This window comes from Scyliorhinus torazame, chromosome 21 (assembly GCF_047496885.1).
Source record: "Scyliorhinus torazame isolate Kashiwa2021f chromosome 21, sScyTor2.1, whole genome shotgun sequence".
NCBI lineage: Eukaryota > Metazoa > Chordata > Chondrichthyes > Carcharhiniformes > Scyliorhinidae > Scyliorhinus > Scyliorhinus torazame.
This window is the reverse complement of record NC_092727.1, coordinates 129,837,147-129,863,705: the sequence shown is the minus strand read 5'-3', so window position 1 is coordinate 129,863,705 and position 26,559 is coordinate 129,837,147. Positions and strand designations below refer to the sequence as shown.

The 26,559-nt window shown below is 44.4% G+C and overlaps 1 protein-coding gene across 3 annotated transcripts in view; it reads right to left on the bottom strand.

The window, feature by feature from the left end:
- The window catches only part of LOC140398669 (ATP-citrate synthase), an 85,032-nt gene that overhangs the window by 42,824 nt on the left and 15,649 nt on the right, over window positions 1-26,559 (bottom strand). For all 3 annotated transcript variants that reach the window (XM_072487640.1, XM_072487641.1, XM_072487642.1), the window contains exons 4-13: window positions 26,426-26,488; window positions 24,133-24,323; window positions 22,589-22,668; window positions 21,545-21,675; window positions 15,514-15,632; window positions 14,668-14,804; window positions 11,894-11,955; window positions 8,416-8,533; window positions 6,210-6,364; window positions 5,220-5,313 (exon numbers count right to left, since the gene is read on the bottom strand). In XM_072487640.1, coding sequence (XP_072343741.1) covers window positions 5,220-5,313; window positions 6,210-6,364; window positions 8,416-8,533; window positions 11,894-11,955; window positions 14,668-14,804; window positions 15,514-15,632; window positions 21,545-21,675; window positions 22,589-22,668; window positions 24,133-24,323; window positions 26,426-26,488 — 1,150 coding nt within the window. The remainder of the gene's footprint in view (window positions 1-5,219; window positions 5,314-6,209; window positions 6,365-8,415; window positions 8,534-11,893; window positions 11,956-14,667; window positions 14,805-15,513; window positions 15,633-21,544; window positions 21,676-22,588; window positions 22,669-24,132; window positions 24,324-26,425; window positions 26,489-26,559) is intronic.

Below are 26,559 nucleotides of genomic sequence, written 5' to 3'. Positions count from 1 at the left end.
ATCCCGTAAAATTAGAGCTAGGTCATTCACGAGTGATAACAGGAAGCACTTCTGTACACCAAGGGTAATGGAAACCTGCAATTGTCCCACCTCCAAAAAGCTGTTGAGACTGGGGTCAATTAAAAATCTTAAAACAGATGTAAATGTTACGCAAGGGTAGCAAGGACATCAAGGACATCAAGGACTACAGAACCAAATTAAATTAGGTGAACACGATTCTGGTGAGTCATATAACTAAAGTGGCTGTGGGGGCTTTAAAATGGACATTGGGGATGAGGGATCATGTGAGGGGAGGTGTGGTAGATTAAAGGGAAAGGCCAAATAATAGAGCAAGGTAGCAAAATGATAATAATTACAGCACAGCAGAAAGGGAGACTTTGCAAACATTATTTTTTAAAATTTAGAATACCCTTTTTTTTCCAATTAAGGGACAATTTAACGTGGCCAATCCACCTACCCTGCTCATCTTTAGGTTGTGGGGGTGATACCCATGCAGACACGGGGAAGTGTGCAAACTCCAGACGGACAGAGACTCGGGGCCAGATCGAACCCGGTCCTAGGCCCCGTGGGGCAGCAGTGTAACCACTGCGACACCCGAGACCATGCAGAAGAATGCACAAGCAGATGAGACCAGAATTTGCAGAAATAATGTCTCTGTATCTGAATGCATGTGGCATACATAATGAAACAGATGAATTGACAGCTCAAATTGAAATAAATAGCCACATCTCTGTAATGGCTGTGAGGTGATCAAGACTCAGACCTGAATATTCAAGGGTACTTAACATTTTGGTAGAACAGGAAGCCACGGTTGTGAGATAGCTCTGTTATTTAAGGATGACATTAGTACAATAATGTAAGGTGGCCTTAGTTCTGAAGGCCATGATGTAGAATTGGCTGGGTATAAATAAGGAATAGCAACAGTAAGAAGTCAGTTAGAGGACGAGTACACTACACCCACAACAATAACTACACTGCAGGACTGAGAATATGGGAAGAAATAATGGGTGCTTGTAAAAAAATAAAGTGCTGCAAAACTCGAGGGTGATTCTAATCTCCTTTTAGATTGGGCAAATGAGATTGGCAAAGGTAGCCTGGAAGATAAGTTCATAGACTTTTCAGGAAAGATTCTTAAAGTAGCAGATCCTGGAGCCAAACAGAAAGCAGGCTATTCCAGACCTAATAATGTGCAATGTGACTAGATCATGGACTTCATAGAAGTCTCTGAACTAGTCCAGAAAATCAACATAGTGGGCGAAATTCTCCCCCAACGGCGCGATGTCCGCTGACTGGCGCCCAAAACGGCGCCAATCAGACGGGCATCGCGCCACCCCAAAGGTGCGGAATGCTCCGCATCTTTGGGGGGCCAAGCCCCAACATTGAGGGGCTAGGCCGGCGCCGGAGGATTTCCGCCCCGCCAGCTGGCGGAAACGGCCTTTGTTGCCCCGCCAGCTGGCGCGGAAATGACATCCACGGGCGGCGCATGCGCGGGAGCGTCAGCCGGGTGTCCCCGGGCTGCGCATGCGCAGTGGGGAGAGTCTCTTCCCCCTCCGCCACGGTGGAGGCCGTTGCGGAGGTGGAAGGGAAAGAGTGCCCCCACGGCACAGGCCCGTCCGCGGATCGGTGGCCCCCGATCGCGTGGGCACCCCCCGGGGTCAGATCGCCCTGCGCCCCCCCCAGGACCCCGGAGCCCGCCCACGCCGCCTTGTCCCGCCGGTAAATACCTACTTTAATTTACGCCGGCGGGACAGGCAATTTCTCGGCGGGACTTTGGCCCATCCGGGCCGGAGAATTGAGCGGGGGGGGCCCGCCAACCGGCGCAGCCCGATTCCCGCCCCATCTCCGGTACCGGAGACTTCGGCAACTGGCGGGGTCAGGATTCACGGCGGCCAACGGCCATTCTCCAACCCGCTGGGGGGGTCGGAGAATGACGCCCCTTATCTGAGTAGAGAGATTACAGCACTATGAGGGAGAGACAGAGATCTGGGTGCCCTGGTACATGAATCGCAAATAGAATGCAGGTACACGTGATTAGGAAGGGCCCTCGAGGTATCAGTGATCATAACATGATTGAATGTTACATTCAGTTTAAGGATAAGAAGAGTGGGTCTAAGACTAGTGTTTTAAACTTGAATACAGGAAATTACAAGGTTATGAAGACAGCTTGCTAAAGTGAACTGGGAAATTAAGTTAAGGGATAGGGCGATAGGGATGCAGTGGCAGATTTAGGAAAATAATGGTAGTTTTAAGGGATTTATATTTGCGTTGGTAATCACTATAAGGAAGGTATTGTTTTAAGTGGGTATAATTTACTGTTTCCCTGGGTAAAAGTATAGTTAAGATTCATGCTGGACAGAGGTTTGTATGTGTGGGGGTTGGTTTCAAACGTTTTTTTATTGTGGTTGGAGGGGGGCTACGGTGTGAAGAGTAAATAAATAAGCAGTGGTTGCTTAGCAACCATGACCTTGTAGAGAAGGTTTTAAATTTTAGTTTAGCTAATTTGATGGCAGTTGGAATGGGCAGTGAGAGAGAATGCAGCATTTACAGCTCTGCTAGAAGCAGTTGGTTTTGGAAGGCTAAAGAGGCAACATCTCTCAGCTTTGTTAGAAGAAAAGCCATATCATGGACTAAGATACCAAGATACCAAAGGTTACGACACAATAAAAGCTCATGGTGCAGGGAATAACATTAGCATGAACAGAAGACTGGAGAGCCAACAAGAAGCAGATTGTAGGGATAAACCAATCGGTCTGCCAATCTGTTACTAATGAGTAGCACAGGGATCAAATCGCTAAGAGAATGCACGAGGGAATAAAAATCAAGTGGTACTATGATTACAAAGTTATCCAAGATTACATATAATCTGGCTTTTGAGATGGTGCCATTTGAATGGCATTTATACATGTAGAAGACCAACTTTCTATTTTCCAAGTCGGCCTCTTAGATTCTACATGTAACTAGAGTCACAGCAAAAACTATTTCATAATTTAAAAAAATACATCACATATAAATAAGATGCAAACTGCCGACACTGAGCTGCCATTGGCAGTCCCTCAGGCTTGAACTTCGACAAAAGCATAGCGAGCCCCTGAAGCAACTGGATTTATCTATATACCGAGAGACGGAGGGTGAAGTCACATGTCAGACAAACACAAGGAAATGTCTTAGTGCACCATGGTGAATGAGTCATGGTCAGTGCAAGACATAGAATCATAGAATTTACAGTGCAGAAGGAGGCCATTCAGTCCATCGAATCTGCACCAGCCCTTGGCAAGAGCACCCTACCCAAACCCACACCGCCACACATTCTGGAGGGATACTGACCCAGGAGATGTAGAAGATTGTAGTTTAGTCGGGCAGCATGGTCGGCACGGATTTGGAGGGCCGAAGGGCCTGTTCCTGTACTGTACGTTTCTTTGTTCTTTGTATCCCCGCAACCCAGTAACCCCACCCAATCTTTAGGGACACTAAGGCAATTTAGCATGGCCAATTAACCTAACCTGCACATCTTTGGACTATGGGAGGAAACCAGAGCACCCGGAGGAAACCCACGCACACACGGGGAGAACGTGCAGACTCCGCACAAACAGTGACCCAAGCCGGGACTCGAACCTGGGACCCTGGAGCTGTGAAGCAACTGTGCTAACCACTGTGTTACCCCCATCTACTTTTGACGGTTGTCACGGGAATAGACCCAAACCACATCTCTAGTTTTATCCATCCTCTGCTGCAAAGGAGTGATGCAGACCTCATCCACTGGCTTAAAGTAGCTCCCTTTAAATGTTGTCCATCCCCAAGAGGAACAGAGCAATTCAGATTGTTTACCTTGCATAGAATCAGCAGCAACTACAAATAAAATGTATTTGCTTTAATTTTAATATCTCAATTCATAGCTTACCACTCTGGTTGGGCACAAGGAGGCAAACAGAATTTTAAGGAAATTAAAATAAATTGTCAAATATGAGTGCGCCTCTTTAGAAAAGCATCAGGCTCCAAACTACTTTGATTTATCAATGCTCTTCCATATTTATCTCAGCATTTCCAGTAGAAAAAACTTGATTCTTTAAATCTGAAGCGTACAAAGGAGAGAGACCCTGGGATTGCATACACTTTCCACATATCGTCCTACTTTGGAACCCACAGACCTCCAGGCAGTGAAACATTAGTGAATAGAAAGTTTAAATGCAAGGAAACTGAAATTTAAAAAAACAGCAAAGGAAATTAGCACCTACGGCAATCAGATATTTTGGAGCATGGTTCCTTTGTAAAAACTGGAATATAATATCAATGAACAGCGTTGAAAAACAAAGGAAAAGAAAAAAGCAGGCAGAAAGAGAAACTGAATCTGTAAAGTGTTTAAATGGAAAACAAAAAAATGATCAAACGGCAGAGTGATCAGCATGAGACAATAGGTTGCACAAAATCAGAGAGGCAGAATATGCGAATAGCTTCAGGAAGTCAGGGAATGAGGTAGGTCAAATGAGAAGCACGGTTTCGCTAACCTCAATGTTGTGAGCAAGGAGCTTAACAAAAAGGCAGGTGGACACAGAGCACTGACCACCTTGATGTTCCAAAATAGGGACCCCCACCCAAGCACAAACTTGCTCCCCCCCCCCCCCCCCGCCCCCCCCCCCCCCCACCCAATCAGTGCCTCCTGCCAGAGAGAAGATGTAGTTAAGATTAGAGCACCAAAGTTAGCAATAAGGCCAATGGCTTTACATAAAGATACGGTGCTGTTCCTCGATGTTATGTCCAGCTTCTGAAGCAGCGTAGAAGGTGAAAAACAGAGGGACCAGAATGGGAATGGGGTCAGCGGTTTGATGGGACAGGTGACAGAGATCAGGATCTCACCAGCAGACAGAACAGAGGGGTTTTGCAAAGTGAATTAATTTCTGTAATGTAATTGACATTGTTCTGTGAAAGGCAGGAGACAGTATACTCGGTAGGAGAAAGCACACTTGCACTATTGGTGGTAACCTCTTGACAACCGGCTGCGGGAAATCGGTGCACGGGAGTCAAATGTTGCCTGCAGCAAATTAACAGCATTCTTAAATAAACAATAAAATGGAACTGGCTATGGGGGCAATTCATTCATAAAATGCATTAATTTGGAATTTGGCAATTCCCCTTTAACAAAGGTTTGACTCTTATGTAAGATATACATGTGCTAGGCGAGGTTTTAGCTACAGCCTGCCTTCATGGGTAAGTTTATTGATTACCATGTGGAATTGTGTGTTTCAGGCTCCTTGATGTTCTCTTGGTATCCTCAGATTTTGAATCCGAGAAAGAAGCAGTTCTACTAGGGGCTGGGGTCTGGAAGGAAATGAGAAACAAAAGTTAATCTACAGCTCGATTTGGGATGCAGCAGTCATCAGCAACCTGTGCATCATTCACTGCGGTACAAACAACCGGACAACATGCAAATTTGGATTGGTTTGTTTATTCTCACGTGTACCGAGGTACAGTGAAAAGAATTTTTCTGTGAGCAGCTCAAACAGATCATTTAGTACATGAAAATAAAATAAAAATACATAATAGGGCAACACAAGGTACACAATAAAGGTTAGTGATAATGTTAGTGTTAGAATTAAATTCTAAAAGATTTGTACGATTATAAGAGATGTAAAAAGAGGATCTGTTTGGGAGAGCTCGCAGAGTGTCGCCACGGTCCGGCGCCACCTTGGAGAGTCTTGCCCCGTAAATACTCGACACATGCTGCACTATTCCATAAGATCATAAAACATAGCAGCAGAATTAGGCCATTCAGCCCATCAAGTCTGCTCTGCCATTCAATCATGGCTGATATTTTCTCATCCCCATTCTCCTGCCTTCTCCCCATAACCCCATATCCCCTTATTAATCAAGAACCTAATCGAATTCCCCAGAAACACAATACATCACATTTTCTTTCAGCTTGTTCCTCAGAGCGAGAAACAAGCAACCTGTTCAGCCATTCTATGAACAGCTGAGATATATCTCAACTCTTTCACCCACTTTGCTTCCATGTTCCTTACTATCTGTGCCCAACAGAACTCTGTTATACTTCCAGATTTCAGCTACCATTTGGGTGAGATACTATTGATACAACCCCTAGCTCTAATATTATCATACCCCTTTGCTCACAAATTTTCCACCTCTTCCTATCCCCATCAAATCCTTTATCACCTTAATCAATTTGATTACTCCTGGTTTTAAGCTACCACACTTACTGAGGGACTGCCACTTGCATTTAGTAGGAAGTTAGCGGTGTGGGAAGCCATTGGTGGCTGGTCAGGAATGGCTCGGTGACCAAGTGCCATTCCCACAATGGCTGTCATGTGCGTTTCTGTTCCAAAAACGTAGATTGGAATTCCAGTTGTTTTCCCTGGGAAACAAGGTTAAACAATTAGGATTAGAACAGATGGAACTAAATAACCTTTTGGTACAAATGAAAATGAGCCTCTCTAATGTGCTAGAGGAGAAGGGGCTAAGGATAGAAATATGAAGAGTTGATAGGAACACATCCCATTTGAGGGGAGTCAGAGAAAAAAATCTAATCTGCTCTCCCTCATCTTCCAAACTGGAACAGACATACAGCACTGACGGAACATGGATAGATTTAAACACGTTCTATACTTCCCACGGTGTTATGGTCTTTACTGCAATTTCTTTTCCTCCACATCCTCCCTTTCTCTGGGTCAGTTTTAACATCCTGGATTGGTCTTTTGCCATCCCCACTGTGGACAGGTCTCGTCGCTTCTAGATCCTACAGCAACTTCCTTGGGCAGTACCTCCCAAATCAAGACCACTACCATTTAGAAGGCCAAGGACAGCAGACATCGAGGAGCACCACTACCTGGAGGTTCCCCTTCAAGTCACACATCATCCTGATTTGTAAATATAATCGCCATTCCTTCATTGTCACTGGGTCAAAGTCCTGAAACTCCCTCCCGAAGAACATCTTGCATAACCAACACCACAGGAACTGCAGTGGTTCAGGTTAGCAGCTCACCACCATCTTCTCAAGGGCAATTAGGGATGGGCAATAAATGACGGCATAGCCAGAAACGCCTAAATCACATTAATTATTTTTCAAAACACAACTTTGCAAAGATGCCTCATATGGGCAAAGTCAGCCAGATTGTATGGAAGACCTGCTGAAGGAATCAGAGTTACAGACCAACAGGTTGTCTGAGACCCAACCACCTTCAGCTGCTTCATCAATTATATTTCTTCCCTCACAAAGTCAAAGTGGGGATATTTGCCGATGGCTACACAATATTCAGCACCATTCTCGACTCCTCAGATACTGAAGCTGTTCATGTCCAAATGCAAGACCTGGACAATATCCAGACTTGGGATGACAAGTGGCAACTAACATCCACACCACACAAGTGCCAGGCAATTACCAACTCCAACAAGAGAGAATCAAACCATTGCCCCATGACATTCAATGGCATAACCACTGTTGAATTCCTCCAACATCCCGAAAGTTACCACTGGCCAGAAACTGAATTGAACTAGCCATATAAATACTGTGACTACAAGAGCAGATCAAAGGCAGTGAGTCCCAAAGTCTGTCCACCACCTACAAGTCAGGAGGGTGACAAAATACTATCCACTTGCCTGGATGAGTGCGGCTCCAATAACACAAGAAGCTCGCCACCATCCAGGTGGAAAGCAGCCTGTTTGATTAGCATCTCACCCACAAACATACGCTCTCTCCTCCTCCACCACATAGTGGCAGCCATGTGTACTATATATATGATGCACTGCAGAAATTCACCAAGGTTCCTTATACAGCACCTTCGAAAACATGGCCACTATCTTCTCAAAGGGCAAGCACGGCAAACACACCAACTGGATGTTCCCCTCCAAGCCACTCACCACACTGACTTGGAAATATATCACTGTTCCTTCACTGTCAGTGGGTCAAAATCCTGGAACACCCTCTAGCACTGGGAGTAACTACACCACAGACTGCAGTTGCACACCACCACATTCTCAGGGGAAATTAGGAATGGGCAATAAATGCAGTCCTGATATCCACATCCCATAATGGTTAAAAAAAATTGTAAGAAGAGGCACCAATTAAAAAAAAAAAATGGAGTACTCAAATTCTTTTTTTCCAAATTAAGGGGCAATTTAGCATGGCCAATTCACCTACCCTGCACATCTTTGGGTTGTGGGGGTGAGATACACGTAGACATGGGGAGAATGTGCAAACTCCACACGGACAGTGACCTGAGGCCAGGATCGAACCCGGATCCTCGTTGCTGTAAGGGAGCCGTGCCAACCACTGCGCTGCCCCAAGAGGCACCAATTTGACTAATGGCTTTCTAACTCTTTATTTGGTGCTGTATGTTGTTTGAAGTATCTAACTACCTCATGGGTAGATGGCTTGGATTTCTGCTTTTTAAAAAAATCAAACCTCACCAACTTCACCCATCACACGGAGACCCTCTTGGTAATTGGGTCCACCTCTCCTGACAAAAATAGACACGTTATGGTTCTGCAGCGGGGTTTGGTAGTCCTTGATTGCACGAACTATGCCCTATGAAAGGAAAAAGATTAACAAGGCATCAGGAGGTTTCAGCTTCAGTATAATGCCAATTTAAGCAAGAGATTTTACGGGGAAAGATTGTTTGCTCCTTTAATTCTTTCAAGTCAAGAATGTTTAGCTGTTTTCCCAAGAACACAGGGATTACTGTCATTATAAGGCAGCACTTGAGCACACTGGTTAGCATTTTACTTCACAGCTCCAGGGTCCCAGGTTCAATTTCTGGCTTGGGTGACTGTGCAGGGTCTGCACGTTCTCCCAGTGTCTGCGTGGGTTTCCCCCGGGCTCTCCGGTTTCCTCCCACAAGTCCCGAAAGACATGCTGTTAGGTAATTTGGACATTCGGAATTCTCCCTTTGTGTACCCGAACAGGCGCTGGAGTGGGGCGACTAGGGGCTTTTCACAGTAACTTCATTGCAGTATTAATTTAAGTCATCTTGTGACAATTGATATCATCAGACCGGGCGTTTCATTGACTTCTGCAAGTGGTGGGATCAGTACTTAAAAGAGCAGGAAAGATACCAATTTTTAGTCAGAAACATATTGGTCAGTCAGGTATGGACCACTTTGGAACATAACAAACCAGCTTCACCATCAGATAGTCAGTAAGGTGACTCAGAGGGCAATTAAAGACCTGTTTTGAGTGATATCATAATGCGGCACAGACATTGAAATCCGTAGTAATGTTTCAGAAGGTGCCCTTAGCATTGAAAGTGCTTTCCTCCTTTCTCATGCAAGTCAGCCAGGCATCTTATAAGAATCCATTAGTTTAATCGCTGCCGTTGAAATTTATTTCATTCTGGCAGTTTGCTAGCTCAAAAGGGTTGTAACCTAGAAAAAGACAGAAGGAATGCCAAGAGGCAAAAGGACATCAGTCCAGTAATTAATAGCTATAGTAGCGAGAGATAAATGGACAGCTGTGGAAATTTACTCGAATAAGCAAAATACTGCAGGTACTGGAATCTGAAACAAGAACGGATGCGGGGGAAATGCAGCAGGTCTGGCAGCGTCTGCAAGCAGAGAAAACAAGAGTTAATGTTAACTCTCTCCTCACAGATGCTGCCAGATCTACTGAGATTTTTCAGCATCCTTTATTCACGTTTGATATAGACTTGATGTTTGACAAAGATATAAAATGAGCCCGTTCCATCAGCCCCAGCAGACTAAATATCCTGGAATGATCTAAAACAGCTGAATTTCGGAGGAGTTGAGATTCTTTCGAGATGAACAAAGTTGGGTCAGCCTCATCTGTATTGCCATGTGATCAATTAAGGATCAACCGGATCACTAGGCAGAATTATTTTACACAAAACATATCAACTAGCAGAAAGTTGCAAATATTTGCAATCAAATTACGCTGAACAGATTCCACCATCACATCTCCCCTTCCCATACCATCGCTATCCTTCCTATCACTGCTCCAATAACATATCCTTCTTCCAGTGACATCCCAAACATATTCTTCCCGCAAGAAATTTGCAGTGAAATTGGTACACCCAACCAATATCATCCCATCCACCCCTCCCCGGCTATTCCGATCCCGCGCTATTCCATTCTTCCCACTCTCCCATTTCATCTCCATCCAGTCATCCTTAGCCATCCCATTCCATCATTCCCATGCTGTCCCCTTGATGCCATCCCTCCCCTTTCTAAAAGCAGCAGCTTAGCTGACATTTTAAAAATATTTTTTTAAAAACTGAGTGTATCAAATTCATTTTTTCCAATTATGGGGCAATTTAGTGTGGCCAATCCACCTAGCCTGCACAGCTTTTGGGTTGTGGGGGTGAAACACACGTGAACATAGGGAGAATGTGCAAACTCCACACGGACAGTGACCCAGAGCCGGGATCGAACCTGGGACCTCGGTGCTGCCCCTAGCTTAGCTGACATCTTGAAAAGTATCCTCAAAATTCAATCGATCAGATATGCTGGAACTAAACAGTGACTCTCAAAGTTGAACAGGGACTCAGCCATAGTCCTTAACATGGATGAAAGGGGCATCTTCCTGGATCAGTCCCACTGCAATTCCGGCAATCTATCCCTCCCATACCTCATACATTTTGTTCACCATGCCAAGTTCCAGAGTACTGTGCAAAGCTTTGGTCTCCTTATCAAAGGAAGGATTTATTTGCCAAAGTAGTGCGATGGAGGTCACCAGGCTATTCCCCGAGATGGCAGGATCACACAAGGAGAGATTGAGCAAACTGGGCCTGTATCCTCTGGAGTTTCGAAGAATGAGAGGTGATCTCATTAAAACTGGAAGCTCTTGCAGGGCATGAGGGGACAGGTGTAGATGGGATGTTCCCCTGGCTTCAGATTCCAGAACCAGAGGGCAGTGTGTCAGAATAAGGGGCAGGCCATTTAAGACTGAGATGCTTTGGAATTCTCTACCCTAGAGGGCTGTGGAAATTCTCACTCAGCAAGTTAGGACATATCGATCGATTTCTGGACACTAGTGACATCAAAGGATATGGGGGTAGCGCAGGAAAGAGGCATTGGGGTAGATGATCAGCCATGGTCTAACTGAATGGCAGAGCGGTCTCGACAGGCCAAATCACCTACTCCTGTTGTAAAGGCATTCCTCCCTCTTCTCCAATCCCCTGCCTTCCCCTCCCCCCTCCTGTTTCTATCCCTCTCCACCATCCCCATCACCTCCCATGCCTTCCCCCGTTCCCCCCCCCCATTCCATACTTCCCAAGATATTCGTATTACATGTCACTCCTCTTCCTCAGTCCCTCCAGCCAGGGAATCCTTGTTCATAGAAAGAAAAAAATATTACAGTGCAGAAGGAGGCCATTCGGCCCATCGAGTCTGCACCGGCTCTTGGAAAGAGCACCCTCTTGGAATGTCCACACCTCCATCCTATCCCCATAACACAGTAGCCCCACCCAACACTAAGGGAAATTTTGGACACAAAGGGCAATTTAGCATGGCCAATCCACCTACCCTGCACATCTTTGGACTGTGAGGAAACCGGAGTACCCGGAGGAAACCCACGCAGACACGGGGAGAATGTGCAGACTCCACACAGACAGTGACCCAAGCCGGGTTGTTGGGCTCCCCTTAACTTGCATTGTCTTTTTCTCTCCAGCAACCCTGCCAAACACCACTCCCCAACCAGGATAACCTTGCTGTTGGGCCCTTTTCATCTTCCACTCTTTTCTTCCTCCACCAATGTCCCCCACAAGCTACCTGCCCCCCACACCAGCCACTTGCTTCATGCATTCTGGTCCTCCACATGTGCCAAGCTTCACCCACCAAATCAATCCACCAACCAATCTGAAAAGTTCAGAAAAGTAAGTATTATTGTAGATGTAAATAGTTGGGTCTGAGGGAGGGAGGAATGACTAATTACCTTAAATGTTGCTGCTACGTTCGTGAAGTTAGCGATGCTGCCTCCAATAATGAGGATTTTTCCTAAATAAAATTGAATAAGCTATTCAGGCAAGATAAAGGAGTCAGTTAAAAGAAAGCTGATATAACTACCTGGCTATTTATAATGCCTCTTGCATAAAAGATAAACATTACACAGCACAAAGGACAAAGACGGACTCAGAGAAGAGGAAGGATAGTGCAAAAGTACACGTTGTGGGGTGACATACAGACATGGACTGGGAGGAGTGCGAGGACATTGAACTTTGGAGAGGAGCTGTGTGTTCATTGTAAAGTGCATGTGGTCGGTTTCAACACCCCAGGTCCTCTTACTAATTATTTTAAATCTGTGCTCTATTGTTCTCAATCCTTCCACCAGTGCGGTTTCCCCATCCACTCTCGCCAGAGCCTCTCGATTCTCAATACCAATATCAAATCCTCTTGGGTCTTCTTTTCTGAGGAAAAGTCCTAACTTCTCCAATCTACCTGCAATGCCCTGAGAATCAATGCTAGGATCCATTCTCATGAATCTTTACTGCATTCTCTCCAATGCCTGCACATCCTCCTGAAGTGAATGGTGAATGGTAGAACCCTCAAGAGTATTGAAAGTCAAAGAGATCTAGGAGTACAGGTCCACAGATCACTGAAAGGGGCTACACAGGTGGAGAAGGTAGTCAAGAAGGCATACGGCATGCTTGCCTTCATTGGCCGGGGCATTGAGTATAAGAATTGGCAAGTCATGTTGCAGCTGTATAGAACCTTAGTTAGGCCACACTTGGAGTATAGTGTTCAATTCTGGTCGCCACACTACCAGAAGGATGTGGAGGCTTTAGAGAGGGTGCAGAAGAGATTTACCAGAATGTTGCCTGGTATGGAGGGCATAAGCTATGAGGAGCGATTGAATAAACTCGGTTTGTTCTCACTGGAACGAAGGAGGTTGAGGGGCGACCTGATAGAGGTATACAAAATTATGAGGGGCATAGACAGAGTGGATAGTCAGAGGCTTTTCCCCAGGGTAGAGGGGTCAATTACTAGGGGGCATAGGTTTAAGGTGAGAGGGGCAAAGTTTAGAGTAGATGTACGAGGCAAGTTTTTTACGCAGAGGGTAGTGGGTGCCTGGAACTCACTACCGGAGGAGGTAGTGGAGGCAGGGACGATAGGGACATTTAAGGGGCATCTTGACAAATATATGAATAGGATGGGAATAGAAGGATACGGACCCAGGAAGTGTAGAAGATTGTAGTTTAGTCGGGCAGTATGGTCGGCACGGGCTTGGAGGGCCGAAGGGCCTGTTCCTGTGCTGTACATTTCTTTGTTCTTTGTTCTTTGTAAGTGTGGTGCTCACAACTAGATGCGATACTTATGGCTGAACGAGTGTCTTACACAAGTTCAACATAAGCCCATATTAATAAAACACAAGATACTGTATGCTTTCTCAAACTATCCTGCCACCTTCAATGATTTACGTGCACATACACACCCAGATCCCTCTGCCCCTGGAGCCCTTTTAGCGTTCTAACTCTTATTTTATACGTATTTCCATGTTCTTTCTACCAAAATGAATCACTTCACATTTCTTGGCATTTAACTTCATTGTCACCTGCTTTCCCATTCCATCAACTTCTCCATGTCCTTTGGAATTCTACGCTATCCCCCACAAAGTTCACAAGGCTTCCGAGTTTTGCACCCAACAACTGTTTCCTACCACTCAGCCAATTCCATATCCATGCAACTATTATTCCATGAACTATGACTTCGCTCATATGTTGTGTGGCACTGTTATCAATGCCTTTTAGAAGTCCCATGTACAAATTCATGGCAACAACATTGCCCTCATAATTCTGTTACATCTACAAAAAAACTCCAGCAAGTTAGCTAAACATGATTTTCCCTTAAGAACCCTATGCTGGCATTTCTTAATTAACCTACATTGCTCCACGTGACTATAAACATTGTCGCAAATTATAGTTTCTAGATGATTCCCCACCAAAGTTGAACTGACTGGCCTGTAGTTGTTGGGCTTATCCACACTCCCTTTTTGAACAAGGGCGTAACGTTTGTAATTCTCCAGTCCTCATTAACCACCTGAACCTAAGGAAGACTGAGACCAGTGCCTCTGCTATCCTCTACCAGCGAGAAGGACTAGGGCAGCAGATGCATGGGAACACCACCACCTGCAAGTTCTCCTCCAAGCCACAACATCCTGACTTGGAATTATATCACCTTCCTTCATTGATGCTCGGTCAAAATCCTGGAACTCCCATCCTAATAGCACTGTGGTTATTCCTACAACATGAGCTGCAATGGTTTAAGATGGCAGCTCACCACTACCTTCTCAATGGCAATTATGGATGGGCAATGCTGGTATAGCCAGCGACACCCACATCCTCACAAACGAGAAAATATTTGGCCCAACCTTATCTTAATGTTAATAGAGGATGGAAGAGGCCAACAATGCCCTGAGAATCAATGCAGATGGTGAAGAAGCGCTAAGTGCTAGCAGCACTTATGGAAACTAATTATGTTTCCCAGGATGATGTTTCTTAAGATCAGCATATACATATAAAAAGGAGGAGAGAACCAACGTTACTGGATAATAAGAGAGCCATTGGAGATTTAGCATGTATAATGCAGTGAGTGAAAACAGCAGAGAGAAGTATCACAATGTTATAGTTAGTTGAAGAACTGTGCTCCTCTCAAATGTTGTATTTTGAGTTCGAGCAGTAACAAAACAATTTCAATCCCTTTTGTTCTCACCTTCTGAGTGTTGCTCTCTGGTCATGAGAGACAGAATGGTCTTAGCATAGTCATAGGTCTGCTGCTCGCTGGGGGCGCCAGAGTACTCGCCATAATTTGCCAACTCATTCACTCCTCCAAGGTCACAGATTGTGTCACTGTGATCAATAGTAAGGAAAACAGTTAATAGCCCAGCCAATATAAAAGTCAAATCAATCTCGGCTCTGGGTCACTGTCTGTGTGGAGTTTGCACATTCGCCCCGTGTTTGCGTGGGTTTCACATCCACAACCCAAAACAGTGATTAGCACTGTTGCTTCACAGCGCCAGGTTCCCAGGTTTGATCCCTGGCTTGGGTCACTATCTGTGCGGAGTCTGCATGTTCTCCGTGTCTGCGTTGATTTCCTCCGAGTACACAGTTTCCTCCCCCAGTCCAAAGATGTGGTGAGGTGAATTGGCCATGCTAAATTCCCCTTAGTGTCCAAAAGGTTAGGTCAGGTACTTAAGTATGGTGCTCTTTCAAAGGGTCGGTGCAGACTCAATGGGTTGAACAGCCTCCTTCTGCACTGTAGGGATACTATGAAGTCGATGGACTTGAAACATTAACTCTCCACAGACGCTGCTTAACCTAACTTTTACTAGACATTAATTTTGAGCAACAAAAAAACAAAAATGTTCAAATCAAAGCAGAACACAGTAAGGAAATTTCCTAAACCTTTCCTTGCTTTCACAAAGTTAAACGTTCAGCATCCATTCCCTGAATTTAATCAGGACAGGAACCGTGTACCAGTGCTCAAGAGGATAGATTGATGCATTTTGTGTTTTAAAGCTAAGGCGCCTGGATTCAGTCCATGGAGAGTAAGCAATACCTGTACACAACAGAGGCACCTCCTCCAGCTACCATTGTCCAAATCCTGCCCTTAGGGTTGAGTATCGTAAGCTTCAGACTGGCTCCACTCTTTGCATCAAGGTCAGCAATATAAGCTTCCTGTAACAGTAAAGGCATCAAACACAAAATAGTCATTGCCAACCCTCAGTTTGCCGAATGTACAGTAAGGTTCTCATATTCAGTGTTCCAATACAGTGCAACCACTCAACAACAGATCACAGCCTGAAGACAAAACAAACATGACCAAAATAACCACTCGACCAGATCGGTCTGATAGAATATTGATGCACATCTATAAATGCTGAAGCGAGGAAGAAATACTCCGAGAATTCTCATTTGTCGGAGCAGACTCGATGGGCCGAGTGGCCTAATTCTGCTCCTATGTCTTATGGTCACAAGTTGGTGGCCGATTTGCCCCACTCTTGCCATTAGGTTCACAAAAGCACATTTTGCCCACAAGCTCCATAAAATTGTTACATTTTCATGTTAATTGCCCATGAAACATGCCACAACTAAGTCCAATTATTAACAGTACAAATACCGGGACATTGTCCAGCTCTTGCTGCATTTGGACAGGGACTGCTTCATTATCTGAGTCGCGAATGGTGCTGAGCATTGTGCTGTCATCCACAAACATCCCCACTTCTAACGTTTTGATGGTAGGCAGGTCATTGATGAAGCAGCTGAAGATGGTTGGGCCTAGGACATTACCCCGACGAACTCCTACAGTGATGTCCTGGAGTTGAGATGATTGACCTCCAACCACCACAACCATCTGTGTCAGGTATGACTCCAACCAACGGCGAGTTTACTCCCCCCGATTCCCATTGACTCCAGTTTAGCTAGGGCTCCTTGATGCCATACTTGGTCAAATGGTGCCTTGATGTCAAGGGCAGTCACTCTCACCCCACCTCTGGCATTCAGCACTTTTGTCCATGTTTGAACCAAGGCTGTAATGAGATCAGGAGCTGATTGACCCTGGCGGAACCCAAATGGAGCTTCCCGAGCAGGTTATTGCCGAGTAAGTGCCACTTGATAGCACTGTTGAGGACTCCTTCCATCACTTTGCTGATGGAGAGTAGACCGATAGGGCGGCAATTGGCTGGGTTGATTTCTGGTGTACAGGACACACCTTGCCGGGTAGATGCCAATGTTGTAGCTGTACTAGAACAGTTTAGCTAGGGGTGCGGCAAGTTCTGGAGCACAAGTCTCAAGTACCAATGCCGGAACATTGTCAGCCTTTGCAGTATCCAGTGCCTTCAGCCGTTTCTTGAGATCACGTGGAGTGAATCGTATTGGTTGAAGACTGACAACTGTGATGCTGGGGACTTCTGGAGGAGACCGAGATTGATCACCACTCGGCACCTCTGGCTGAAGATTGTTGTAAATGTCTCAGCCTCGTCTTTTGCACATCTGTGTTGGGCTCCTCCATCATAGAGGATGGGGATATTTAAGGAGCCTCCTCCTCCAATGAGGTGTTTAATAGTCCACCACCATTCATGGCTGGATGTGGCAGGACTGCAGAGCTTAGATCTGATGTATTGCTTGTGGAATCACTTAACTCTATTACTTGCTGTTTGGCACACAAGTAGTCCTGTGCTGTAACTTCACCAGGTCGACACCTCATTTTTCTGTATGCCTGGTGTATCTCCTGACATATTCTTCATTAAACCAGGGTTGATCCCCAGGCTGGGTGGTAATGGCAGAGTGGGGGATATGCCAGGCCATGAGGTTACAGATTGTGGCTGAATACAATTCTGCTGCTGATGGCCCACAGCACCTCAAGATGCCCAATCTTGAGTTTCTAGATCTGTTCAAAGTCTATCCCATTTAGCGCGGTGGTAGTGCCACACAGCACGATGGAGGGTATCCTCAATGTGAAGACGGGACTTGTCTCCACAAGGACTGTGCGGTAGTCACTTCTACCGATACTGTCATGGACAGATGCATCTGCAGCAGGTAGGTTGGTGAGGAGGAGGTCAAGTATGATTTTCCCTCTTGTTGGTTCCCTCACCACCTCAGTCCCAGTCTCTCAGCTATGTCCTTTGGCCACACTTAGTGATGACCATTGAAGTCCCCCACCCAGAGCATATTATGTGCTCTTGCCACCCTCAGTGCTTCCTCCAAGTGGTGTTCAACATGGAGGAGTACGGATTCATCAACTGATGAATCATGGTAATCAGCAGGTGGTTTCCTTGCCCATAGTTTAACCTGAAGCCATGAGACTCCATGGGGTCCAAAGTCGATGTTGAGGACTCCCAGGGCATCTCCCTCCCGACTGTACACCACTGTGCCGACGCCTCGGCTTGGTCTGTCTGGCCGGTGAGACAGGACATACCCAGGAAAGGTGAGGGTGGTGTCTGGGACATTGTCTGAGCGGTTGAATACAACTAAGTGGCTTGCTAGTCCATTTCAGAGGTCATTTAAGAGTCAACCGCATTGCTGTGGGTCTGGAATCACGTGTAGGCCAGATCAGGTAAGGGTAGCAGATTTCCTTCCCCAAAGGACATTAGTAAACCAGATGGGTTTTTACGACAATCGACAATGATTTCACGGTCATCAATAGACTTTTAATTCCAGATATGCCGTGGTGGGATTCGAACCCGGGTCCCTAGATCGTTATCTTGGGTCTCTGAATTACTAGTCTAGTGACAATACCACTACGCCTCCTTTTCCCCATACTTAAACATGCTGAAAGATGACAAACTTCAGCAACTCTCTGCAACCCTGGTCTATTATTGTTTTTAATCCTCATGTCACTTAACATAGTTCCAAGTGACAGATAAAATGTAACCAAGAGGAGGAAGGAGCTCTACATGTGGAGAATCTACAGTAAGGAAATCAAACACATTGGATGGTCAGTCAAATCATGCAGTCATTTTTTCAATGTCTGCCTCATCATCCCAATTCAAGAACAACATCCAGCTCTGAAACCAGGACAAAGAATCTGGATGGGGGAAAGTTGGGATATTTTGCTCGGAGAACTAAAAGGGGGCCTCAAGCCTAAGGCAATTAGCAAAGCATTAAATTAATGCCAATTGTGGACCATATTTTGACAGGATTCTGTTGAATGAACAGGATGCTTCTAATCAATTTCATGCCAATTGTGCTTGCTTACAAGGAGAATTAACAGATGCTAATGCCAGGTTAATAAATGTCAGATGTTCAGCATCCCTCTGAATCAACCTAACCAAATGAGACATTGTTTGGATACAAGCCTCAAAATTAGCAAAAGCCACTCTGCACTACCTTAATCTATACCATCAGATAGCAGATCTCTTGAGCAACAGCTGGTCGAGAGTTTTGATGACAAGTGCCCTCGCGCCAGTTGAAGCTTATCGTAAAGCAAAAAGGATGTGGTTATGAGGCCCTTGTAGGCTTGCTAATGAAACAGGAAAATTGGTAATTATATCTGATATAAACATTAACAGGGGCAATAAGTAAATTGTCCAAGGGCCATCATCAAACAAGGACAGCTGTCATTTTCACATAAACAAGCCATCTGCACAAGGCGTACATCAAGATTAGAACATAGAACGATACAGCGCAGTACAGGCCCTTCGGCCCACGATGTTGCACCGAAACAAAAGCCATCTAACCTACACTATGCCATTATCATCCATATGTTTATCCAATAAACTTTTAAATGCCCTCAATGTTGGCGAGTTCACTACTGTAGCAGGTAGGGCATTCCACGGCCTCACTACTCTTTGCGTAAAGAACCTACCTCTGACCTCTGTCCTATATCTATTACCCCTCAGTTTAAAGCTATGTCCCCTCGTGCCAGCCATTTCCATCCGCGGGAGAAGGCTCTCACTGTCCACCCTATCCAACCTCCTGATCATTTTTTATGCCTCTATTAAGTCTCCTCTTAACCTTCTTCTCTCCAACGAAAACAACCTCAAGTCCATCAGCCTTTCCTCATAAGATTTTCCCTCCATACCAGGCAACATCCTGGTAAATCTCCTCTGCACCCGCTCCAAAGCCTCCACGTCCTTCCTATAATGCGGTGACCAGAACTGTACGCAATACTCCAAATGCGGCCGTACCAGAGTTCTGTACAGCTGCAACATGACCTCCTGACTCCGGAACTCAATCCCTCTACCAATAAAGGCCAACACTCCATAGGCCTTCTTCACAACCCTATCAACCTGGGTGGCAACTTTCAGGGATCTATGTACACGGACACCTAGATCCCTCTGCTCATCCACACTTCCAAGAACTTTACCATTAGCCAAATATTCCGCATTCCTGTTATTCCTTCCAAAGTGAATCACCTCACACTTCTCTACATTAAACTCCATTTGCCACCTCTCAGCCCAGCTCTGCAGCTTATCTATATCCCTCTGTAACCTGCTACATCCTTCCACACTATCGACAACACCACCGACTTTAGTATCGTCTGCAAATTTACTCACCCACCCTTCTGCGCCTTCCTCTAGGTCATTGATAAAAATGACAAACAGCAACGGCCCCAGAACAGATCCTTGTGGTACTCCACTTGTGACTGTACTCCATTCTGAACATTTCCCATCAACCACCACCCTCTGTCTTCTTTCAGATAGCCAATTTCTGATCCACATCTCTAAATCACCCTCAATCCCCAGCCTCCGTATTTTCTGCAATAGCCTACCGTGGGGAACCTTATCAAACGCTTTGCTGAAATCCATATACACCACATCAACTGCTCTACCCTCGTCGACCTGTTCAGTCACCTTCTCAAAGAACTCGATAAGGTTTGTGAGGCATGACCTACCCTTCACAAAGCCATGCTGACTATCCCTGATCATATTATTCCTATCTAGATGATTATAAATCTTGTCTCTTATAATCCCCTCCAAGACTTTACCCACTACAGACGTGAGGCTCACCGGTCTATAGTTGCCGGGGTTGTCTCTGCTCCCCTTTTTGAACAAAGGGACCACATTTGCTATCCTCCAGTCCTCTGGCACTATTCCTGTAGCCAATGATGACATAAAAATCAAAGCCAAAGGTCCAGCAATCTCTTCCCTGGCCTCCCAGAGAATCCTAGGATAAATCCCATCAGGGCCCGGGGACTTATCTATTTTCAGCCTGTCCAGAATTGCCAACACCTCTTCCCTACGTACCTCAATGCCATCTATTCTATTAGCCTGGGTCTCAGCATTCTCCTCCACAACATTATCTTTTTCCTGAGTGAATACTGACGAAAAATATTCATTTAGTATCGCGCCTATCTTTTCAGACTCCACACACAACTTCCGATCCCTGTCCTTGACTGGTCCTACTCTTTCCCTAGTCATTCGCTTATTCCTGACATACCTATAGAAAGCTTTTGGGTTTTCCTTGATCCTACCTGCCAAATACTTCTCATGTCCCCTCCTTGCTCGTCTTAGCTCTCTCTTTAGATCCTTCCTCACTACCTTGTAACTATCCATCGCCCCAACTGAAACTTCACACCTCATCTTCACATAGGCCTCCTTCTTCCTCTTAACAAGAGATTCCACTTCTTTGGTAAACCACGGTTCCCTCGCTCGAGGCCTTCCTCCCTGCCTGACCGGTACTTACTTATCAAGAACACGCAGTAGCTGATCCTTGAACAAGCTCCACTTATCCAGTGTGCCCAACACTTGCAGCCTACTTCTCCACCTTATCCCCCCCCCGCCCCCCAAGTCACGTCTAATGGCATCATAATTGCCCTTCCCCCAGCTATAACTCTTGCCCTGCGGTGTATACTTATCCCTTTCCATCATTAACGTAAACATCACCAAATTGTGGTCACTGTCCCCAAAGTGCTCTCCTACCTCCAAATCCAAAACCTGGCCTGGTTCATTACCCAAAACCAAATCCAACGTGGCCTCGCCTCTTGTTGGCCTGTCAACATATTGTGTCAGGAAACCCTCCTGCACACACTGTACAAAAAACGACCCATCTAATTACTTTGTTGGAACACTCGAGAGATAACTGTGCAGTGACGCCAGCATCCATTTGAAAAAAAGAAATCACACTGTATCCCATACATCAGCACTTACCTCAGGGTAAGCTTCCCTCCCAAACGGTGGTGGGAAATCCACATCTCCCCATTTACTCTTACAGATGTAGTCAGCTGTGGCATCAATCTTTGCTGCCATATCAAGGACAAATACACCAGCATCGGTCACAACTGCGGTGAATGGAGGTAAAAGTTATTCCAGTGAATAAATGCAAGGAAACAATGCAGACCATTACATTTCTCCCAGAGTTTCAACAGTAGTGCTACTGTAGAAAAGGTGTTCTATTTGCAAGTCTGGTTTAGAGATATTTTCATTATTTTTTTCTGCCCTGTTCCTCCTCACTGCCCATCCTCCATCAAAGGATACCTGAATTTCAGATAGATGAGGAAGGAAATTAAAATTAAACCTTACAACAACACAAGACATCTTGAAGTAGCGAGACTAATTAACAAGAGATAGCAGGGAACAAGACAAGACCCGGGACTATTAGAAATTGCATTGCACAATTTTATCCTTCCCCTCTGTGTAACCCGCGATTGATGGCTTGGACATGACTTTGGGTCGTATGTTGCAAGCTCTCTCAAGTTGTCACCACCTATGCGTTTAGGCAGAGATCAAATCACATCCCTGTTCAATACTGAAGAGAATATCAGGATTTGAAGCCATCCATTTATGAGCTCTGCTAAACTGGAAAAATGAAGGCCTTTTGTGAAACTAAGAAAACTCATGGCAGAGCAGTCAGCCAACATCTGAAAGGAAAATAAAGGTTTGTTGGGGATCCGTCATCAGAACCGCAATGTTCTGAAATGCTAACCTGTTTTGCAGTATAACAGGATTTCTAACCTAATTTTTGAAAACAAAGTTCCACATATTACACTTCCATATTTACACTCCATGTCAATTGGCCTGCAGCTTTGCTGGGTTCTGTTCTACTGTACTATAAAAACCCAGAGCATAAATGAATGGGACCAACTCCCTGCATTTCTTAAATAAGCCATGGGTCATTTGCAGACGTGCATTTATTTCAGTCGATTTGGTTTAAGTAACCCTGCTGCATGAGCATACTGAACAATATTTTTTTACCTAATGGATTAATCTCGAGGTAGGTGAAGTGCAGTTCTTCATATAGTGTGAGGAGTCCAACAATGAAAGAGGCCAAAATGCTGAAAAGACCAGAAAACCAAGTGTTAAGATGACAAAATGGGATTATAACACATCAATTTATTATTTTTACCTAAACTACAGGTAAGGGTAAAGAACAATGTAGAGCAATAAGTGGATGAATGGGATTGTGATGAAAAAAGTCAACCATGATCTAGCAAAGATGGTACAGGGTTGAGGGGCTTAATAGCCTAATCTTGTTCCTGTAGCCTGACTTGGGTTCATGCAAATGGATTCAGCTGCAGAGAACTAGGCATTGCCATGGCCCAGTGGCTGCACAGTGAAGATATACCACAGCTTTGAGTAAGGCCTGCAGTCTTCACCGCCATTTCCCTTTAAACCATTTCGATGCAGATGAACCAAAACCAATTTATCAAATGCTACATTACACATTCTGCTATTTTGCTTTCAGATAGTGCTGACCTTTATTTTGTTACGAATGCCTGCTTTAGTCTTTAATCATTACCACTCCCGTCTTCATTTTACATGACATCTTGTGATTTAATCTTTCCTGCTTTCCAACCCATTCGACTTTCTACTTTGCTCTGCCTCGCCCTTCTCCCTTTTTCAACAGCATAAAACCCATCATATTTCTACCTCCAGTTCCAAAGAAGTCATACTAGATTCAAAACGTTAACTGTTTTTCTCTCTACAGATGCTGCCAGGCCTGGGTTTTCCCAACTTTTTCTGTTTTTATTGCCAAATTAAACCTCTCTCTTGGCCTAGAGTTTAGATTCTGTACCTCAAACCCATAAGAGACATACCACCCCTCAGTTTTAAAAAAAGAGTAACAATTGGAACCTGCAACTGCAAACAGAATTCAAAGGTTGGGAAGTTACTTTATCTCCTGGCTCTGCCCTCATGATGCAATTCAGATGCGCACTTTACAACAAGGCAGCAATCAGGAGAGAGGAAAAGATTTTTAAAACTTTGCATTATGCAGTACCTGTCATGACCTAGATGTCCCAGGATGCTTTGCAACCAACAAAGTGCTTCTGAGGCGATGACACTATCGTAATATAGGAAATGCGGCAGCCAATGCACATAGCAAGATCCCAAAAACAGTAGTATGAAAATGACCAATTTCTAAAAATAAACTGATACATCTTCATCCTCGAGAGAGAGCAGACAGGGTCTTAGTTCATCATCTCATCCAAAATGCAGCAACCCTGACAGTTCTACACTCAGTAGCTAATGCACTGAAGAGTGTCTGCCTAGATTTTTGCGTTCAAGTCATTTAAGTGGGGCCTGAACCCACAACCTCCTGACTTCTGCTTTAATCATCACCCCAGATTGGGGCAGTCACTTCAGCAAAGACCAATAATCAAAGCTGGAATCTAACCATTCTGTATGGCTCCATTCCACATCGAACAGTAGAAGCATCTACTGGGGAAATCTAGCAGCACCAGTGGATGTCCAAATGCCATCCATGTAATATGAAGAAAGTGTGTTTTTATTGAAGTTACCTTTTCCTGTTTTCAGGTACATGCTGCAGCAGGTGGTTATAAACATCTTGTTCACCCAGTTTTCCATCAACCTCTACCAGGAATTTACAGGCTTTAGAGTCAACATCACCAACATCAATTCCACCCTCATGGTGAAACAACACATAGTCGCCTTCCCGAGCAGCATAGATGCAAACGTAGAACTCTTCTTCCTGAGCAAGAATCGCAAAATAGTTACAGCTCACAAACAGGTTATGTAATCTTGGCTTGTATTCCCTCTAGATCCGAAGATTGAGCAGTGACCTGATTGAGGTACTTCAAATGTTAAAAGAGTTAATAAACTACCTTCTCTGGTGAGTGAAATCTGGAACATGGGGACCTCAATTTAAAATTAGGGCTCTGCCATTAAAGAGAAATTATCAGGCAGCATAAGGTTGCAGATACCATGGGGTAATTTGGTGTCTAAGAACAAGGATGATAGATTTTTGATAGATGAAGTAATAAATGGATAGGGCACAAGGTGCAGATCAGTCGTGACCAAATTGACTTGTAGAGCAGACTCAAGGGTTTGAAAAAGCCACTTTTGCTCCTAAGTTCCTAGGTCACTTACCCCATAAAGTCTGTACTAGTGTTTTTCTCCGCAAGGCACTTGATTTAATCGCAATTTTCTGCTGCTACATATACCCTTTAAAATTCCTCTTTTGAAGATTTAGAAAAATAATAATTCCACGATTGTTCGTAGTCAGAAATTACACATTGTAATCATCTATGTAACATTTTTCCGAATCTGAAATTATTTTATTGGACAATCAGGAATACACATTTAAAACTTTGAAGAGTTGAGCCACAAACAGGCTGCAGATCAACTCACTGGTCAGGAAACTTCCCCAAATTACAGATTGTAACGAATGAGGCAGTTCATAACTTCTACCTCAATCCACGAATTTGCCGTGAAAATATCTGGTACTTTGGGAAAGGGGATGAAAATTCAGAAAGCTGAACTGCTGGGAATGGATTAATGGAATTCTGTACTTGATATATACAAGGTTACACCTGTGAAGGAGAGTTTTCTGTAGCAGAATTCTTGCACATTGAAGAGAAAACAAAATAACACATTCTGAGCAGGAGGTTATCGCACGAGTCCTCAAGCCTGTTCCACTATTGAATATCATGGCTGAACTTCTGCATCCATTCCACTTTATGCAATTAACCCACATCCCTCAATTGATTCCCTTAGTGTCCAAAAACTCAATCAGTCTCAAGTTCACTCAATAGAGAATCCACAACCTCAGGTGTAGAGAACTCCTAAGATTCACAACTCAGTGAAGACATTTCACTTCATTTTGGGCTTAAAAAGCCAATCCCTTACTCTGCATTCACCAAAGAGAAACAGTCTCAGAAAATTCATTGATTGCTTGACAAATACTAGGTTTCAATTCAATCACCTTATTGTTCTAAGCTCCAGAGAATATGGTCCTTTCTACTCAAGGTCTTCTCACAATATCTTCTGCCAAGAATCAATCAAGTGAATCTTCATTGCAATCCTGCACTCCACCACTAGCTCTGCCGCCCCACTCCCCACCCAAAACAAATTCACCCTTCCTCAGCAAAGGACACCAAAATTGTACAAAGTACTCCAGGTGTGGTTGCACCAAAATCCTGTGCAACTGCAACAACATTTTATTACTCTTATACTCCCAACTCCCTTGTAATCAAGACTCAACATACAATTTGCTTTCCTAATTGCTTATTGTACGTACATGCTTACTTTGTGATTTTCATACAAGGACACCCAAACTCCACTGAACACCAGCACTCACTATACATTCACGCTTCAAAAAATATTCTGCTTTTCCATTTTTCCTTCCAGCTTTGCATGCTGCAGAAAGGATTGAGAAATCTTGTAAACCAAGAACATCTCATTTCCATTCGGATGTCATCGCTTCTATAATGTGCATCTACTATCAAGCAGGATACCTCAGTGATCGTGAATAAATTACAGCATTTTATCCTGATGCAGAGTTTTAACTGCCATTCAAACCCCTAACTCCTGACAGCAAGCTGCTCAGGGTCCTGAGCTTTGGCTCCACCATGTCAAGACTGTCGAATTTTTAAACAAAAAAAACAACAAACTGTCGAACTGTGAACAGTATTCAAAGTCAGGATTAAGAATATTTTATTTAACTTTTTCATGTGCGAATTAAGGAATGTTTAGGAGGTGCTACAACATAAATTGAGTAAACTCCATATTTCTTGTCATTGTTAGAGTAACAAAAGGTAAATTAACTTCGTTAAAACCTGTGATTTGACCAACCTGTCGGTGAGGTACAAAAGGCTCAATCAGGAAATTTTTCAGAACACCCTTTGCCCGTCCGACCTGGTTAAATAATAAAAAAGAAAATCAGCCAGAAAATATCAGAAATCTACTGTATTCTGCCAGAAACAATT